The sequence below is a fragment of the Hibiscus syriacus genome, unplaced genomic scaffold (genome assembly GCF_006381635.1).
Source record: "Hibiscus syriacus cultivar Baekdansim isolate YM2019G1 unplaced genomic scaffold, ASM638163v2 tig00111208_pilon, whole genome shotgun sequence".
Taxonomy (NCBI): domain Eukaryota; kingdom Viridiplantae; phylum Streptophyta; class Magnoliopsida; order Malvales; family Malvaceae; genus Hibiscus; species Hibiscus syriacus.
In genome coordinates this window covers 690886-709684 of record NW_024063020.1, presented here as the reverse complement: position 1 = coordinate 709684, position 18799 = coordinate 690886, and the positions used below count along the sequence as shown (strand labels likewise).

Below are 18799 nucleotides of genomic sequence, written 5' to 3'. Positions count from 1 at the left end.
CGTTTCACCCTTACTAGATTAAGTTACGAAGAATTCTAGGAAATCAAAATGTCTTAAATACCCCCAATGGCCTAAATAATGAAATCGTTCTAGTTATATCTGAAATCTTAGATTATTCTGATGTAAAAGTTCCTGAATACTTTCCTGATGCACTTGAATCCTATATGATCCAGAAGCATCAATCTCTAAAAGTTTGATTAACTCCGATAGTAATCAAACTCTTTTAATATGGTCCTCATTCCTGAAATTCAATCAATTTTACGTAAGTTCATGTTTTCTATTACTGATAACTACCAAGTGCTTCCGAAAAATATCTGAATCCTCTAGTGTGTTCTCCATGCACAAATATAGTTTCTCTGTTTATAAAAAGTATGACTCTAATATCTAAAATAAAAATTTGATCTTTATCTCTATTTTATGATATATATATTATATCTGGCTTCTGATCTCTTGTATTACTGATTATTGTTTATTATATGTATGATCTGATTTATTTTGGAGTACTACCGGGATCTGTTATGGAGTTCTATAGGTTCAGCCCCGATCAGGTTAGTAATTCCTTACTGACCTAAGGCGACTATTGGGTGGGCTCCTAGGCTCAATAAGCCTAGTGGTAAGACCTTATGGACCTTATTACACTCTCATAGGGTGGCTCATTTTCTTTGTTATTAGAGTAAGTCCTTATGGCCCTGGAGGCACTCCCTTCAGGTGGCTTCTACGCTTCGACTAGGGTAAGTCCTTATGGACCTAAGGTTAGGTTTGCTTCTTCGCCCAATTGACCTAGGATTAGTCCTTATGGATGCGGTTCTGGGGAACAACACATGAAGTGTTTGGTAGGAGGGTATTACAATGATTTTAAAAATATGTTTTTCTGAAATAAACTACTATTGTTTTTAAACTATGATATCATTTACACTGGTTTTTTGGGAACACACTAGACTTTCTATTTCGATCTTCTGAATCTGTCTCTCTGTATGTTTTCCATGAACTATAGGTTTTTCATCTATTACTTGAAGAATTAATTATATAAATCTCAGCTCCTCGCGAAAACCCGTTGATGCCTGAATCAAAAAGAAAATTCTATACTTTGTCATATCTACTTGTCCTTTAGCATTCATCTGATAGTTCTATATTACTAAGCTTTCCCAAAGTTCACTCTATTATTCATCATTTCAGGTTAAAAGAATTAATCGTATCAACATCCAAAAGGGATTTCTTTCGACGTTCCTTGCAGAGTACGATACATGTGTAATTAGGGGGCATGTAGGTCACATTTGATTTTTATATTAAGTCTGAAACTTCTATTTTATTTGTAAATTGTTTTATGATTTTACATGTTTTAACAAAAAAAATTAAATTTTTCTGGATTTTTATTGTGGGTCACTCCGATGGCCCAAATGTGACACCCGAATCGGATCGGGCCACCCCGTATCAGTCTCAGGGGTTACATATCAAACGTGTAATTTATCCTAATTATTAATCAAGTTTATTTTATTTACTAAAATTGAATAGTTAAAGAATTACTCTAATATGATTAATAATAGATCATTACCTTCTTTATAATCTTTTGAAGGGAGATAATGGTTTTATAACAATAATTATTTAATGTAATATAAAATGTTCTTACTGGAAATTTCCTGATTGCAGGTGACATATTGAGTACAATAATACAACATTGTTAGTACAACAAAGCAAAGAAAGCATTTTTCTTGCAGATATCATTGCCCAACTCCTTCAACCGATCCTAAGTAGCTTCTGCAAATCCGACTCGTAGATTACCGAAATCGAACACCGTATGATACGCTTCCATGAAGATTTCCCCAAGAATCCTACAAATTCAGGGGGGGGGGGAAGAGAGAAAAATACTATAATAAATATACATGAGAGCTTTGCATAGGAACAAGGTTTGAGCAGTTACCAGAGAGGTCCATGGGGAGGCGAAACCGGAACATCCAACGCGATAAAACCGCTGATGCAGAAGGTTACGTGATCTTGTTCCACTCTAAGGATGTACTGATTCAATCACAAAAGATCCAGACAATGATCAGCAGAGGAAATTCGATTTTGCAGTCACAAACAGAAGGTGTACCCTGCGTCTGTACCTGTTGTGGACCGAGGTCGAAGGACTTATTCCCGATGACGAATGAAACGTTAGGCATGATTGGTATTTCGGCACAATCGACGGCTAGTTGTGTTGTTGGATTTGGCAGAGTCTCACACAACTTCAGCAGAAAGTTGATTACAATTTGTTAGTCTGAAGCAAAAATTCTTGCAAGTACTAATGGAAGGGGGCAGGGGATAGGGAGAGGACCTTGTTAACATATTCGATTGCTTGTCCTTCTGTTTTATCTTGCTTGAGCTCGGTCTGTATCCATACTACGATTAACTCGCAAGCTGCGCATAAAAGGCCCTGCCCGACTCTGGTGTCGTTGTGCATCTCTCTCTTTTGTTCTACCACCATTTCGATATCGCCACTGCACGTATGATTCATATATCTTTGTCTTTATTCTGGTTTTGTAATAGGTATACTGATCGATGAAAGAAAAAGCAAACCTTTGAGCATGAGATCCGTTGAAGGAACATACACCGATATTAGAACATAATTTGTCAGGCTGTAGCCCAGATAACAAGAGCTGCCACATGATATCTCCATATTGAGAAATTACTTTCTTGCATTCCAGGTTTGCGAATCCTTTCGCCCCGATAGCATCGTTGATTTTCGTCACGGTGGCCTTAAAGTTGGACGATCTTGTTAAGATAGCTTGCAAAACAAGTAACCATGCATATTAGAAGATAGCTGCACTTACTGAGGGTCCGGCAATGAAGGATGTCCCCGAATCCACTATTGCAGAGCAGTTGATGCAAAAACCTGTGATATTGATTCGGATTGGGATATTATCGATTATTAAGCCGTTACACGAAAGGGAAACAACAAGCCATGCTAAAAGTATACAGTAGCGTTACCTGTAGGTTGGTCTGCAATTAAAAAATCTTCCAATTCAATCTAGGTGAGGACAACATTTATCAGTGAAAATTTCATACAGAATTGATATTACAAATAAGTGAAGAGAGGAAGTGCACCTGCCAATAACCCCTCCGAACGACCGGAACATAAATATGCTGTCCCTTGAAGTGCCGAGGATCGATGCCACCGAAGACGATCTCGCCACCCTCGTTTACCGACGGATCTTTGTTGAACCAGAAAGAGAATACCTTTTCAGCAAGTAGGCTTTGTTGCAGCATACTATGCCTGCATCGAAAGAGTCGAAAATATGGTGAATAAGAATGTTAAAGGTGGATCATTTGGTTAGCCAATGAAGCATACCAAAGTGGAGCAACATTCCCTACAGAAATGTCCTGAAAACCAAGTCCAAGTATCCCATCAAAGCTAGCCAAAGTGAGAATTACACTTCCTTCTCTCACAGCTTCTGCAAATATTTGATTTTTGACAACAAGGTCCCCAACTTTTATGTTGTCTTCACTGAAAAACCCCAGAATCATTCCAGAGCCATAGTTGATCTTGCAGGGCTTCCCTGGACCAAAAACCAATGAGAAATCAGTTCCTTATATCACACAGTCCGTCACCATTCGACTGACTCCTGGCCTCATCACGCAGGTGTTGGATTATAACACAACACTATGTTTGGGATCAATCGAAAGTTGATAGTCGTGAAAAAATCGTACTCCACAAACATTACCAATCTCTGTATATGTACTGGAGTTGGCAGAGCAGTATCTAGAGTGGAAAAAGCAAGCAACCTGCATGAAGAAAAGAAGAACATTTGCTAAGATTATTTAGACCAGACATACTCAAACTAATGTCCAAATCTTAACTCGATCTCTAATCGATCAAGTCCTTCTGCCGGCCTACCATCAGCTCGAGTGTCACATAGGTGTAACATTTAACATTCAAGCTGATGATTCGAGTGGCTGAAGGAAGAACCTAATCAATACGATAATTAACATTTTGAGACTCGAATCCAAATGTTTCGAAGTTGAGAGACTAATGGACTGACAGAGAAATGACAATGGGAAGAAGGAATCCAGAGATTGGAGCTGCCGGTATCGAATATGACAGTGAAATTCTGTGGTGGGGAACCGATTCCTATCTCTCCGAAATGCTGGACATCCAAATAGTTCTTCAAGTAAACCAATGTTCATCCCTGAATCATCCGAGTCACCCTTAGCATATACACGGTAACTTCTGGGAGCACCATGCACAGTCTTAAACCCTAACCGCTGTTTCTTCAGACCGAGTCTCACCACACCATTTGAGGAAGAAGCCATAGCCATGCTCATGGAGAACGAAGATGCCAGTAAACACATGTACATCACCAGTAAAACAAACTTATCCCCCATTGATGATTACGAGGTACTATCCTGTGTGAGCATTGAGCAAGAATGAGACAAAATCAGTGATGTGTTGCTTTAAACAAAAAACACAGGCCTAGTGTTTGTTTACCCGAGTCTAGGAAAGCTTGAGGAGGAAGAAAGGTCCAATGCAATGTAGCAATGGCGGAGAAAAAGACTGGGCATGGATAAATAAATAGGGTTTATTTTACGTGTGTGCAGTGGAGGGGACGACCAGCCGACAAAGGAGATGGGCTTCTTAGATAATTCCGTCTGGTGTTATTGTGTTTTTGGAGCTGTCCACGAAGTTTCTTGCGGTGCAAGGAGTGGGGTACGAGGAAGATGCTTGTTTTAACTTGGTGTAGAGACTAGGCTACAAATTCATTAACCACCCGTGGGAAACGAGACAATTCTCCCTCCGTACACTATTAACTTTGTACAAGCATTCACTTGCAGATCCAGAAATATTGTTGAGGCTGGACACGCACATATTAATTATTGAAATTTTTCGCATGAGATAACACAAGTAAAATTTCAGTGGATACTCATAGTAAAATAAACATTTAATATAAAGAAACTTGACTTCGAGCGGGCACGTGTCCACCTATTATTTAAAATAATAAGACTTATTATGTATTTAATTAAAATTTGAGGGAAAAGTCCATTTTTACTTAAATTTAAACTAATAAGAACCAAAAATTTTGGAGGGGCTCTTTCCTTCCCTTTTGTATAGCTCCGTCCTGTGTATAAGAATGTTCATTGTAGTCGAATAGAATATTTTAGGAATTTTTTTTAATAGTGAGATGATTATAAGATAGTATTTGTTAAAAAAAATTAATTATTAACAATACACGCATCCTGTAAACACATCTGCTTAAATTCAGAACAACATTTGTGGATTTAGTACCTATACTTCAATTTACTCAAATTTAGTATTTGTATTTTCGAAATGTAAAATTTTGGTCCTTCCATTTATTTTTGTTGTTAATTCGGTTTAAAAAGTGATATGATACATGTTATTGATGATAATAACCCTAGGATTCAATCTCAAAAACTCAAGTCCTTCAAAAGACTCCAACCCTGTGCTATAATACCCCAACTAAACTATATTTATTATATAATTGACAATAAATTATTTTCAAGTTCAATTAGACTTGAAATTAATTACATTAATTCTATATGAATATTTTAATTAAAATAATATTTTTTTTATAAAAAATGATTATAATATTTTCCAATTTTTTAGTTATTTTATTAAAGATCATTAAAATTATTTCTGAAAATATTAAAAATCACAAAACTCAATATTAGTTATACCAATAAAATTTAGGGTTAAGTACACAAATGGTCCCCTGATTATAGAGTAAATGGTCCCCTGATTATAGAGTATTGCTTTATTAAGTCCTCGACTATTAAAAGTTATAAAATGGTCCTTTGACTAGAGAGTGTTGCTTTGTTGAGTCCCTCGACTATTAAAAGTTACAAAATGGTCATCCAACTATTCATTATGTTCCAAACTAATCATTTTTTATTAAAAAAACTGGCAATATTCTGAGTTGAATGTTAACCTACCGATTGTGATATGATAAAATATGATCACAGAATTTCAAACGAATATCATATCCTAGTCATAATGTTAGCGTTCAATTTAGACAACCGTCAATTTTTTAACAGAAAATGATGATTTGGAACATAATGAATAGTCGGGTGACTATTTTGTAACTTTTAATAATCGAGTATCTTAACAAAGCAACATTCTATAGCCGAATGACTATTTTATAACTTTTAATAGTTAAGGAACTTAATAAAACAATACCCTATAGTCGGAGACCATCTTTATACTTTACCCAAAAAAATATAATTAATTTAAAATTTAGAATAATTTATAAAAAAATTATGACATTTCACATCTCCAGCTGTTTAACCTAAGTTCGGATTTAAATCCAATCAAGTGATACCATGTAACATGTCACTTTTTTTACATGTGACATGTCACTTTTAAAACAGCACTAACGACAAAAATAAACGGAGGGACCATAATTTACATTATGGAAAAATGAATATACTAAATTTGAGCAAATTAAAGTAGAAATATCAAGTCCACATACTTCATATAGTACAAGGTGAATGCAGATTTTGACCTTATATATAGTTATCTAAGAGGTGCAGTCATGTTGGTTTTAGGTAAGATTGTACATTGTATTAATATATTTTATATTTGTTCCAGTCCGTTGAGTTCGACTTCGAAATATGTCTCGAATTTACTTCGGATCGATTGAATCTTAATTCGATTATTTAGTTCGATTAGTATTGTTTGTGGCTATGAGTTCATAGTGCTTAAACACATATCACCAGCTCCAGTTGGAAATGAAAATGAAAAGGAGATTGGATTCAAAAGTATTAAAGGAGATGTGGCCATTAACAATGTCAACATTCTTAATAAACATCATCAAAAGTATGTATGTAGGCATGAGATGCATGTATGTATGTAGGCATGAGATGTTATGAACCCAACATCATCAAAAGTGATGGCGTACTCTATGGTTGTGCTACATTCTCCGGATTCACATCACCTCTTCAATGTGTTGTTTTGCTGGACAGCCTCCCTTCCTCCCTTCTCCCACATGCATGCATACATAAATGCACGTGTATATTATAGTCTCCCTCCACCCATGTGCATACATATATATATGTACGTATGTATGTAAATATATATATATATATATCCACAACTATCACTATTTCAGAGGACAAAATGGAAAAAAGTACTGATAAATGAAATCCATGTACCAGCCACACGACTCATGCCGATGATATTCCGGTCAACAATCCATTGGATCCCACCAGGTGCCCCGGAATGTACTGCCTAATCTCTTCAAATGCACACAACGTTTCCGAATCGAGATCTCCGGCAAACTGCGCATACAGCAGAAGCTATATAAGGAATGTTTTCATAAGCATAAGCAGGAACTGTAAAATTCCATTGTTTTTCATACCGGACCGACCCTCTAACCCGAAAAAGAAGTAAAGAATTGTATTTCCAAGACAGGTATTTGTGTTTACAGGAAAGGAAGACGGCTCAAAGATTACCTGATGAGCCCTATTTGCGAAATGCATGCCTTGAAGAAGCAGTGCCTCTTGTGCAGATTCCTTGTCTAAACTGCGTACCGATTGAAGCTCGGTTCCGACTCTCTTCATGTACATAGTGACCAGCTTCATCGAAGCCTGCTTTACCTGCAAAAATTACGAATTCTTCACTAACAATGGCTTCCGTGTGACATGGTGAAAGATCAGTTCAATATGAGCTGAGAGTGCAAGTCAATTTAAACATTTCTCTTTTGTTCACACTTGAGTGAAAAGAACAAAGAGCTTACTTTATACACCATTCCTGAATCAAGCATCCAATCGACCGGAATCTTACACTCCTGATAAGAACGCATTACTGAATTTCTCAGTTTGATAAGCCTCTGTATGCTCTTTTCCGACCTAGAACGATTACAAAGGTGACAGAACCATTCAGTTTCCTGACTAAATCACAAATAAGTCGGATAAACTAGAGTGCAGTTTAGGCAGCCCTTACTTGTCCAGTAGGCCAGCCATCCTCTTCAAGGCAAGTCCACAGGGAATGCTAGTGTCGTCCTCGTAGGAAGAAATCTCTGTTTCCAACAATTTTAGATCACGATATTCGATAGCAGCTTCTCTCATGGCATCGGCTTTTCTCTCTGGCCACTTAAAGTGCTTTAACACAGCACGCTCATCGGCCTGTAGAAGCAGGATACAGGAACCGCAAATAACTCAAATGCTCATCACCAGCATATTACAACTACCTCATTAACATATACCTTCTCTTAGACTTCTTAATATCATGGAGAACTTCTCCATTGTCAAAAAGAAATATCTCCTAATTCAAAAGCCAATTTCTTTTTGCAGATTCCGGGTGATTAACGAGTATATAGTAGGCATGGAGTCTTAAAAAGGAGATTACCACCGCTCCGTATTTTGGCAACCGGGGACAATCAACTAATAGAAATCATGAAGAGTTACACATGACTCAAGAAGTGTTGAGACCAATAATGCAGTAAGACTAGAATAGAATTAAGGTCAATATCAAAGCAAATAACATAGAGAGCTTTGAGACTTTACCAAGGATGCAAGTTCTTTGTCGAGCCAATCGACAAATTTCACAACATCTTCTATATCTGTATAGGCTGCAGCCAACACTTTGTGGATGAGGCTGTTGATGAATTCTCCCTTTGTTTCGACATCCGCTTTTATCTGGCAAAAGGGTCATCAATCTTTTAACAACCAACGAAAACAAAAGAACGAGCTATATATCTCTAATTCGAAATACTATATGCTTACAGCTAGTAGATGAGCCGAACGGTTCTGAATTTCACCAACTATGCTACTATGCACGCTAACAACTGTGGGTTTTTTCTGATTCCATGCTGCTGCTGCTGCTGCTGGAGGATCCTTTTTCTTTTCTGGGCTTGTCAACAAGTCCACCATAAGGGAATGAGCCTTGGGTGTGGTGGTTCCTTTAGCAGGGAATCGAGGCGGTGTTGGAGGTGGCGGCAACGGTGGTGGTGGAGGCGGTGGCAGGGAATGAATTACCAGTGAACCCGTCTTCGAGCCGGCATCTTTTGAAGTCAAACAAGCATTTGCCCCTAATGGTGCTTGAACTATTTTTGTCTCCCTTATAGCTTTTGAGTGTTCCAACTTGTTGGCAATGAGTTTCTGAATGTCCTTGAATTTGGGGCTCTGGTACTCTCCATTTGACACCCTCTTCTTTCAATAAACACAACCGTATAGATGAAGTTATTAGAAATCTCGCATTCTCAAAAAAAGAGTTTTTTTCTGATACATAGCTCAAATAAAGTTTGAAACTTGAAAGAAATTTGTTCAAAGAAGTTGAGTCTTCGTCATAATCATACTATTGGGTTAATATGCAAAATCAAGGATCTTACCTGCACCTGCACCTGGTCCGAGACAGGGTGAGGATGAGGGCTCGAAGAGCAGCTAATTTGACCTGAGCATCAGCAAGATCGTCCCTGAGCTTTCTATTAACAAACTCAAGCTCCATATTCAAGCTCCTTGCACCATCCAACTCAGCCCGCAAACCCATCATCTGAGCCTGCAAATCCTTAACCAAACCCTCACTACAACTCAGCTTCTCTCTCAGTCCATCAACACTGTTCTTCTCTTTAACAAGATTAGGACGCCTAGCCCTTCCAAACTGTTCAACAACACTACCCTTTTGCAGTTGGAGTTGGTCCCCAGATTTAGGCTTGGTGTTCATCACCAAACTCTTCCTGGTGCTGTTCTTGGTGCTGTCGGGGGGCACACCTTGGGGCCTTGAAGACTGGTCATTGGCCTTGGTGGTCCGAGGGTGCTTGAAATGAGGTGGTTTAAGAGTTGCTGTTGTTGGTTCGAGCTTCATTGGATCAAAATTTCAACTACAACAACAGGCTTTGCATTTGCCTGGAAATGGAAGTAAGACCGCTGGTGGTACAAGTTTTAGAGCAGATACTTTGATGAATTCCCTTTTTGTGTTGGATTGTTGTTGTGCTTTATGGGAGACCCGTGGGGGAGTGTCAACATCGCATCATCCGACTGCCAACCGGGCTGATTTGAATGGCTGCAGAGAAAGAACAAACATTTCATTTCATTTCATTATGTCCTGTCCCTGCCGTGTACAGTTTGACAGGTGTGGGATAAGGAACCCTCTCTGCTCGCCAGATGGAGATATGGATGGTGATTTTGATCCAAATTGTAAAATTCGGGTTATTAGAATTTTTATTTAAATTTAATTATAAATATGTATTGAGAATCAATCTATTAATTATTAAAAGTTTTGAATTTCTTTAGTTTTATTTTATAAATTAAATTTAAAATTTTTTAGTTAAATCGGATGTTTTAACGTCGAGTTAGAAAAATTGATTTTTCGATCGAGAAAAAAAAACCAAAAATATCTTGAACCTATAATGGTTTGACAGAAAAGTAAATTAACAAACTCTAATGATCAACTCAAAATGATTTAAACCCGAAATATATTATTTAAAAAAAAATCAAATCAAAACTATTCAAACTAACCTGATTTACCTGTTCAAACTACATGCATGAGTAAAAACTAATGACGACAATGAACACTTTGAAGGTTAATGGGAGTAGTTTGATGGTTTGCTTAAGGTTTTTCACATCATCATGCACCCAACAGATGAATTAACAACTGGCATCTCTATGCACCAGTAATACTGCATCATCACCGCCATTAATGTGAATCATTTTCCAACTGTATGCAGCCGGTTTCTTTCATTCATTACTGATGATGGCACAACATACCTTTTCGAATAAGAAACTCATTTGATAAGAGAAAAAAGGATTAAAATTGGACAGTGACTAAACTTCAATATGATGTTGACGTATACCCTTGAAATATGGCATTTTATGGTGCATTGATGTATGTATGTATGCATGCGTAGACCCTAATCATACTCAATTACATGCATGTATGTATGCATGCATGTGTAGACCCTATTCATCCATTACTGATGATGGCACAATTACATGCTCCTGGTGCTCGTGTTACTGATTTTATTGGTACATACCTTTTGTAGGAAGTAACTCATTTGATGAGAGAGGAGAATGAAAATTGGACAGCGACTGAACTACAATATGATGGTGATATATACCCTTTAAATATGACATTTTGTGGTACAACGATGTATGTATGTATACATGTATAGACCCTAATCATACTAAACTACATGCATGTACGTAATAACGGCGAATCCAAAAATTTAAAAATGATGATCTGAAATTTTAATATTCTTAAAATTAATGGGTATGCGAAAACTTTTATTTTTTTATTTTTCTTAACATATTAAACTAAATTTCCTAAATAATAGGGAAGCACGTGGCACCTAAGGCTTAGTGCATCGGCCCTTGCATGTATGCGTAGACCCTATTCATCGATTACTGATGACAGCACAATTACACGCTCATGGTGCTCGTGTTATTGATGTAATTGGTACATACCTTTTCAAGGAATTAACTCATTTGATGAGAGAGAAAGAGAATGAAAATTGGACAGTGACTAAACTACAATCTGATGGTGATGTATGCCCTTGAATTATGGCATTTTATGGTGCATTGATGTATGATTATGCATGCGTAGACCCTAATCATACTCAAATATAGATTTCGGTTCAAGTTGTCTCATCACAATCTACCAATGTAATGATTGGTTCAAAGTCACGTTAGTGCAAACCTCCTCATTAGCCCTCCTCTAGGGTTGGTTGGTGCAACTTCCCTTGCTAGTGGTAGTTCTGTTAAGCCTTACTTACCTATGCCCCTACGCATACCGACCCGAAACACAGCCCCTTTAACATGAATCACATTGCCATGATTCGAGATAATGTATCGATACAAAGTAACAAGTTATTCGATAAGTTAGTAGAGGAGAACCGGGTTCGGACAATATGGTGACAATAATCATATTGATTCCTAGTATGAATGATCCACGAATACGACCCACGGCCGCACCATACTATAAACAACTAAGCTAAAAACACAAAACAGTCTAAACTTCTTGCTCGGTTCAGCTCAGCTCAGCTAATCCATTTGTGGTTTACTCGAAATATATTAGTACATGATTACTATTTAAATAGTATTTTAGAATACACTTATCTTTGAAAACATCATTATCGTCACCATCACCACCAGAAGACGACTCCGAATTTCACTCTCCGTTTTGTTCTGAACGGTCATGTGAATATGAATCATGAGCAAGTGTCTGCAACCACAAACACAAACAACATCGTCTCAATGTCAGTTCAACTAACTCAATACCCCATATTATATTTTTGCATCAGTCAACACTCTGCGTTACCTGCTCTTGTGACCGGAAATACATGAAAGGGGTATAATTCAGAAAATTCGATACTCTAGATGTATATATATCAGCATACCTGCAAATTACAAATTGATTCATACGTGTGAATATATATATCAGAAAATTTGATACTCTAGATGTATATATATCAGCATACCTGCAAATTTCAGAAAAATGTATATCAAGACAAGGCCATGACCACTTACTTCTCAATTTGTCGCATCAAGTGACTTTTGTCCCACAGACCGGCGCGTGAAAGGAAGCCCCACCTAAACCAAAACGTTTCATACTATTTCAATCACCAGTTTCTAATGGTTTACAATGCATGCTTCTATGCAAATCACCGACAACGAAACATACATGATCAACTAATCTTAATCTTTTAACCAGTTGGCTTCACAGATGTGAGCATTCATATATTCAACATTACCTAATTTTGTAATATACAAATGAGATGAATCTAATAATCTCCAGAGATGTAAGTTCTCTGTCCTTGTTTTACCTTTTATTAAACAGCTCTCCATCTGCTTCTAGCAATGGAGCAATCTTCTCATCGAGCCTTTGCATGACAATAAGAAGCTTCTGCATGCTCTCTGTCAGTTCTCGGTCATCCATGTTAGTTGCAGCAAGTGTCTAAAAGCACGAAGAAGAAAATAAGAACTTTGTTATTTCACCAACGGAATACACACCTTATCTGCGAATATATGTTTTAGTAGCAAGGTAAAAATAAGCCCTATATAAGCATGATTACAGAATGAATAAAGGAAACTGGTGCCACAAGAAACCAGAGAGAATGTGAATGCCGCTTCCCCTTACAAAGATTACCGATGATAAGACAACGGGTACAAAATATGTATGATTTGCAAAATTTTAGAACGTCACTTTTAGCAATGAGACTGCAGATATAAAAACAAAAAGGCATTTTAATTATATGTTCCATTAAGTAAATTATTCTAGATAGTGATTACATTGTAGCATGAAGAAGAAGAAGGGATAAAAATACGAGGGATTACAAGGGGCATCGTGTAATAGGATAAAGTCACCTGAGCTGGACGTCCTTTGATTCTACGTTGCAGAGCCAACCGTAGTTGGTTAAATAGATCCCCTACAACCTCCTTTTGATTTATAAGCTCTATCACAGTCGCACGATGACCCCGGCTTAGTATCAAAGCATTATACTGTTGATGCATGCAATAAAGACCCTTTTCAGCCCTCAACAGTCAAGGATTTAAAAGAATGCCTTACAACTTAGTTTTATCCATAGTCAAAATTTACTGATCTCAAAATTAATCTTATTTTCAACAACGGTTCAGTAATTACTACCACTTCAAGTTCAATGGTAACCCTTTTACTTTACATTATAGTTCTGATTAAATTCATCCTCAACAATTAGTAAGCAAATCATTACAATAAACTATTGGCACAAAATAGAACCGAAGCTCTGAAACAAATAATTCTGCTTCAATCTAGGAAATAGAAAGCATAGTAAAGGAACAGTTTCATACCTCTTCCTCCAGTTCTCGACAAATCAATGCTGTTCGCCATCGTAAATGGACTTTGGATTGACTTACATCAGTATAAATATGATCGCCAACATAAAGAATCTCATCTCCATGGATATTTAGGAAATTCTCAACCATCTGAGCACTTCCCCCAGAGTACAACCCCCCTGGAGAAGAAACAAAAGATGAATAAATATGAATGCCAAATTATGAGCAAACTGTGATTTTTTTTGGCACACACTGCAAGATAGACAGAAAAATATATCCTATGACTAAATCATTGGTTCAGGGTGCCAAAAGTGAAGTCATCGAAAGTAAAAAGCTCATGTGTCACGGGGAGTAATTTCTTAGCACCCTGAAGTTCCGGTTGAGAAGATATTTAGAACAATGTGCACTACACGGTTAAACTTTTAGCTATGGAAAATGCTGCAGCTATTACATAGCTTTCAAATACCCAATCAAATACGCAGTCAGTAGTTTTATCTCTCTCAACCCCAAAATTTCATCCATATGCTGGCATCAACGACAACCAAGAAACAGGATCAAAAGAACTAAGGAAAAACATTTTTGCACTCTCATTTTCTCCTATATAAAATGTAACATTGTAAATAATAAGATCAAAACATATGTTACAGAGATAGGTCACCTGTACGAGCCTTGAAGCATGGACGCATTAAGCCCTCACTGGTCACCACCTCATACAATGGGTGCGACATTTGAAAAAACTCTGGCTTCCTTGCTGAGACTATTACCTATACACATACAGAACAGCAAGGAAACATAACTACATCAATATGTTTGAATGCCATCAAATCTAATCAAACATTAATATTTCCTTCTTTAGAGCAAGTTCATACTTGCAAGAAAACCAATCGCAAAAGGTTGTGCATGAAGAAGACTATACTGGAGCTATTGTTTTCCATATTACATATTATCATTTTCAGGTCATGAGATCAAAGATTATCGGTTTTCTTAATATGATTTGAAGAAACAAATCTAAAAAATAGTATTCTGTTAAAAACATCAACAGAAAGAAGCCAAATGGACCTTACTCAATGGTAAGGCAGAGACCCAACCATTGGGTCCAAGTTAAAGTCATCCTAGAATGTATTTGCCAAAACCTTGTTCTGGATTCCTTGATATATAATATATTGGTTTGTTTCCGTAATTGGTTAATGATTAATTGGTTTTATCCTAATGGCGGACTTGTTTGTTTGATGATATTAGCAGAGTCTACTAAACTCAAAGCTGGACGAGGAACATTACTGAGCATGCAGAAACACATACCATGTCAAAAAGATCTCGCCAACAGATGTCATTGGGCAAGAATCTGTTAAAAGAATGCCGCATCATTTTGTCTGTGTATTGATAATCTGAGTTTGTAATAAGCAGCAACTTTTTACCTGCCTGATCATGAAATGTACACATAAATAAAAAAATAGAGTAAATTAACGCGACGAACCAGATGAGAAGGTAAAACTGTAAAAGAAATACCTCCTTTTGATCCAAAAGTGCTAAAGGTAGCTCTGGATCAGGCTCCACAAATAATTCAGGTTTGGACATTATCTCACTCTGCATAACGTGACCCATCAGTATGAACTCATGGACCACAACGCTTAATGGTCAAACTTTCCTGGTTCTATTTACCTTAAGTTGACCTTCTACATGTGCCCTGAATAAAGCCTTTCCAACAGCCTTAAACCGAGCAAAGAGCCACAAAATAAGCACATATTCATATAAGAGTCGGATTAAATACCACATATACAGCAATAATTTACCTTGTAAAGTCCTTTATAGTCCAGTGGACCAAGATCTGCAGGAATCGCTCCATCATCCAATCTGTCCACCATCTGGAAGTAAAACCATATAACAAAGAAATTATCTCTAAAATGAATCATAAGACTATGAAATAAAGTTTAAATTATTTACACAATAACTGTCTAGTTGAGCAAATTCTTAGCAACAATGCAAGTCAGAACAAAGGGATACTAAGGTAGCAATTAAAGATTTTTTAATATGGATTATGAGATCTTACAATCACCACGCAAGAGCCAATGTAGATACATAGGACACAAATTTATTAAGTAGACCAGGAACATGAAGAAACTCATAAAATGGCAGCAGGTATCCCATAATTGCTAATTACATCAAGAAGGGAAGTAATTCATTTGTTAAAATTTCACTATGAAGTGCAAGTGACCTAAAAACAGTTTCTAAGGAAATCTAGATTGCTGTTTGTAGCTTAAACAGGAAGAAAGTACCTGCATATATGCAACAGCTTCTGAAACAGAAAATAACGTATTAAGGAACTCCCACTGACTCTCCTTCCGCAGGTCCACCAGTTCTCTCCCATAAATCTCGCTTCCAAGCATAGAAAGTTAAGCGCCACTATTGAAAATATGCCGCAAATAATGCAAGGGAACATGAAATACTGAGAAGACAACTAAGAAACCGAATAGATTGACAAGAGAGCCATCCATCAGATCAGAAAATGTAATGCACACAGAGGTTAGTATATGAAAGCACAGTAGAGATACCAAGGCAAATTGATCCAGTACCATTTGTCTATATCATATGTTCCCTATAAGATGGTTTGTACTACACTTGAAACTGTAGCCACGCATTACAGATCCAATCTATCATAATAGTTACCAACAGCTAAAGTTACACTGCTCAAATTCATACCTAACAGCTTGAGTAGATAGCATTTTAGTGCCATGCATGGCCCTTTTCACATAGCCAAACCGGTCAGCCTTAACCAAATTTCCTTTTTGTTTGTCAATAACAAGACCCCTAATTACCTACAGAAAACCGAAAAAGAAAAATCATGTTTAGGGCCATGAAATTATGAGAAAACAATTCAATAAGAAGCCATGAGTATGCTCAGACAGAAATGAAGACATTACCAAATCAGGGTCAAAGGCAAGTCCCTCAACTGGGAAACCCATATTCTTCAAATTCTCCATGCAGTAATCATAAGCACGCCCTTCCCAAGCCTGAAAATGAATCAATCCACATAATAAAATCAAAAATAGCAACAAGGAGAGACAAATCCATTTATGTTGATGAAAGCATCAAACTGAATCTAGAGTGATTTCCAATCTGTATGAATGTCAACTGATATTCACCATCACGTTATAGTGTATCAAAGTGTAGTCCATGTCATATCCTATAGCACTTATCGACCTAAGATTCAGAGTCCGGCTGCAAAATATACCACGAGAAGAGAGCCTTGCTGCTGAGGGACTCTGCAGACCAGAAAATGACACAGGTGAGGTTGACAAAAAACAGCATGCCTGCTTCTGAAATAAATCCAACCAATTTCCAGCAGGTAAGAAAGAAATAGATCCAGCTTCAAAAACAAATTAATTTACCAGAAAGCACATACTAGAAACTCTTATAATTAGGATAATGTGAGGCATAAGAAACCGAGAGTTCGATAAGACTTTAAGTTAAAAGAAAAGGATGGATTTACAGCACCGTAATACCCAGCTCTCTGAGTAAACCCCCAGCCTCCTCTGCCTCCAGCCTAGCTACCTGTTCAATTGGACCTTCTAAAGTGGCCTCACCATCAAGCCCTACATTGGTAAAAAGCATAACCCAGAAAGACACAGTATATATTATGATCATCACCATTGTTAAAGTAGAGAAAGAAGAGATTTGAAAGATACCATTTGTTCTAAAGTACACATACAATCAAACTAAGTGACAAACCAGAAACAAAGTAACCAAATGCAAGGTAGAAAAAAGAAAAACACAGAAAGAATACCGAAAGTCTCAAGATGTTGCAGATTGACGTTTAAATCGCCTTTGGTGCTTTGTCCCAGATAATCAATATCACATTCGCTGGAAGAAGTGAGGGAGAAAACATCTTCCCCTACACGAGTGCTACTGTTATTGCTACAACCACACTTGAACACCATTTTTGGAGCTTTAGTAGCTAAAAGTTTCGGAGAAAAAGTGGGTCTTGGGAATGGGTTTAGGATATACTGAAGATTGGTAGTAGCCATTTGCTAGAAACTGCGAAATCGGCCGAAATAAAATAGTTTAATTTGGTATCTCTTGGACTCGAAACTCAGAGCCGAATGCTTCCAGTGCGAGTAATGAACAATGAAAATAAAAGAAGCTTTCTTGGTTTTGGCTAATCTCCCGTTCCAGACAGACACAATGGATAATTTTTGGTCAAGCTCAATCCATCACTTTCCTTGTGTATAAAAAAATCAGGGTCAAGTCAACAACAATATGAGCTTTTTAGGGTTTTTGCTTGCTTTCCTTAACTACATTAACGTTTGGTAAGGAGATGGGAAACACATAGGGACGTCAACGATAGTATAATCAAACATTGATTTAGTTAAAGTTTGATAAATATTTAATTTGAGTTTGAGTTTAACTCTAGTTATTACTTAGTCGAAACGAATATTTAACTCGAAAAGTTTACGAACAATTCAAAAAACTAATATATTAAAATTTTATAACTTTTTAAACATAAATTCTTAATAATATTAATATTTATGTATTGTTTTTTTAAAAATACAATATAAGGTTTCATGTGTTTAAGATTCTTGTCTGCGTTCTAGTTTGAGCTTTAACTAAGTTAATTTTAAGATTTTTTTAATTTATTTTGAGTCATTTTAGTTTTTCGAGCTCATTTCATAGTTTCATGTTCAAGTCAAGATTAAAAATTTTAAGTTCACAAATTTTTAAATTAAATCGAGCTCTATTTTAAATTTTTTTAATTAAATCGAATACAAATATTACTGAGGTCGACTCGACTCGTTTATAACCCTGGAAATGCATGCTTAGCGAGGGACAATGTGCTACCAAAAACAATAAACTTCATCTCATTTTGCAATATTTTTCTGATAGTGTTTTCATGTAAGAGTGTGTAATCGGTTTATTTAGTTGATGGTAAAATTAAATTAATTTTTTAATTTTATTTAAATTATTTTTTAATTATTAATCAAATAAAATTTAGTTGATTTGATATTTTTTTCTAAATTAATTATAATTTGTTATAATTTCTTTTAGTTGAAACAATTGAAGTATTTTTTTC

At 36.5% G+C, this 18799-nt stretch overlaps 2 protein-coding genes and 1 pseudogene across 5 annotated transcripts; all 3 read right to left on the bottom strand.

Moving 5' to 3' along the window:
* Positions 1-1665: 1665 nt before the first annotated feature.
* LOC120155853 lies at positions 1666-4367 on the bottom strand (annotated as a pseudogene).
* Positions 4368-7140: 2773 nt separating this feature from the next.
* Positions 7141-9853, bottom strand: LOC120155815 (protein CHUP1, chloroplastic-like). Of its 4 annotated transcripts, none has more exons than XM_039167275.1 (7): positions 9318-9853; positions 8713-9138; positions 8494-8625; positions 7931-8112; positions 7725-7836; positions 7441-7584; positions 7141-7266 (listed from the first exon to the last, which is right to left on the bottom strand). In XM_039167275.1, exons 2-7 carry the CDS (start codon positions 8857-8859, stop codon positions 7153-7155), a joined length of 831 nt encoding a protein of 276 aa, XP_039023206.1. In that variant the 5' UTR covers positions 8860-9138; positions 9318-9853; the 3' UTR covers positions 7141-7152. The 4 variants fall into 4 exon arrangements, with proteins under 4 accessions (XP_039023206.1, XP_039023207.1, XP_039023208.1 ...); XM_039167276.1 differs by having other exon boundaries at positions 8713-9135; XM_039167277.1 differs by having other exon boundaries at positions 9330-9853.
* A 1973-nt stretch (positions 9854-11826) lies between these two features.
* Positions 11827-17831, bottom strand: LOC120155799 (5'-nucleotidase domain-containing protein 4-like). The gene is made up of 17 exons (XM_039167264.1): positions 17516-17831; positions 17227-17324; positions 16875-16994; positions 16653-16742; positions 16432-16547; positions 16008-16107; positions 15525-15596; positions 15394-15441; positions 15241-15318; positions 15034-15153; positions 14393-14498; positions 13750-13913; positions 13288-13422; positions 12747-12877; positions 12451-12513; positions 12242-12320; positions 11827-12145 (listed from the first exon to the last, which is right to left on the bottom strand). The coding sequence occupies exons 1-17, from the start codon at positions 17754-17756 to the stop codon at positions 12092-12094; spliced, it is 1815 nt and encodes a 604-aa protein (XP_039023195.1). The 5' UTR covers positions 17757-17831; the 3' UTR covers positions 11827-12091.
* Between the last annotated feature and the right edge of the window lie 968 nt (positions 17832-18799).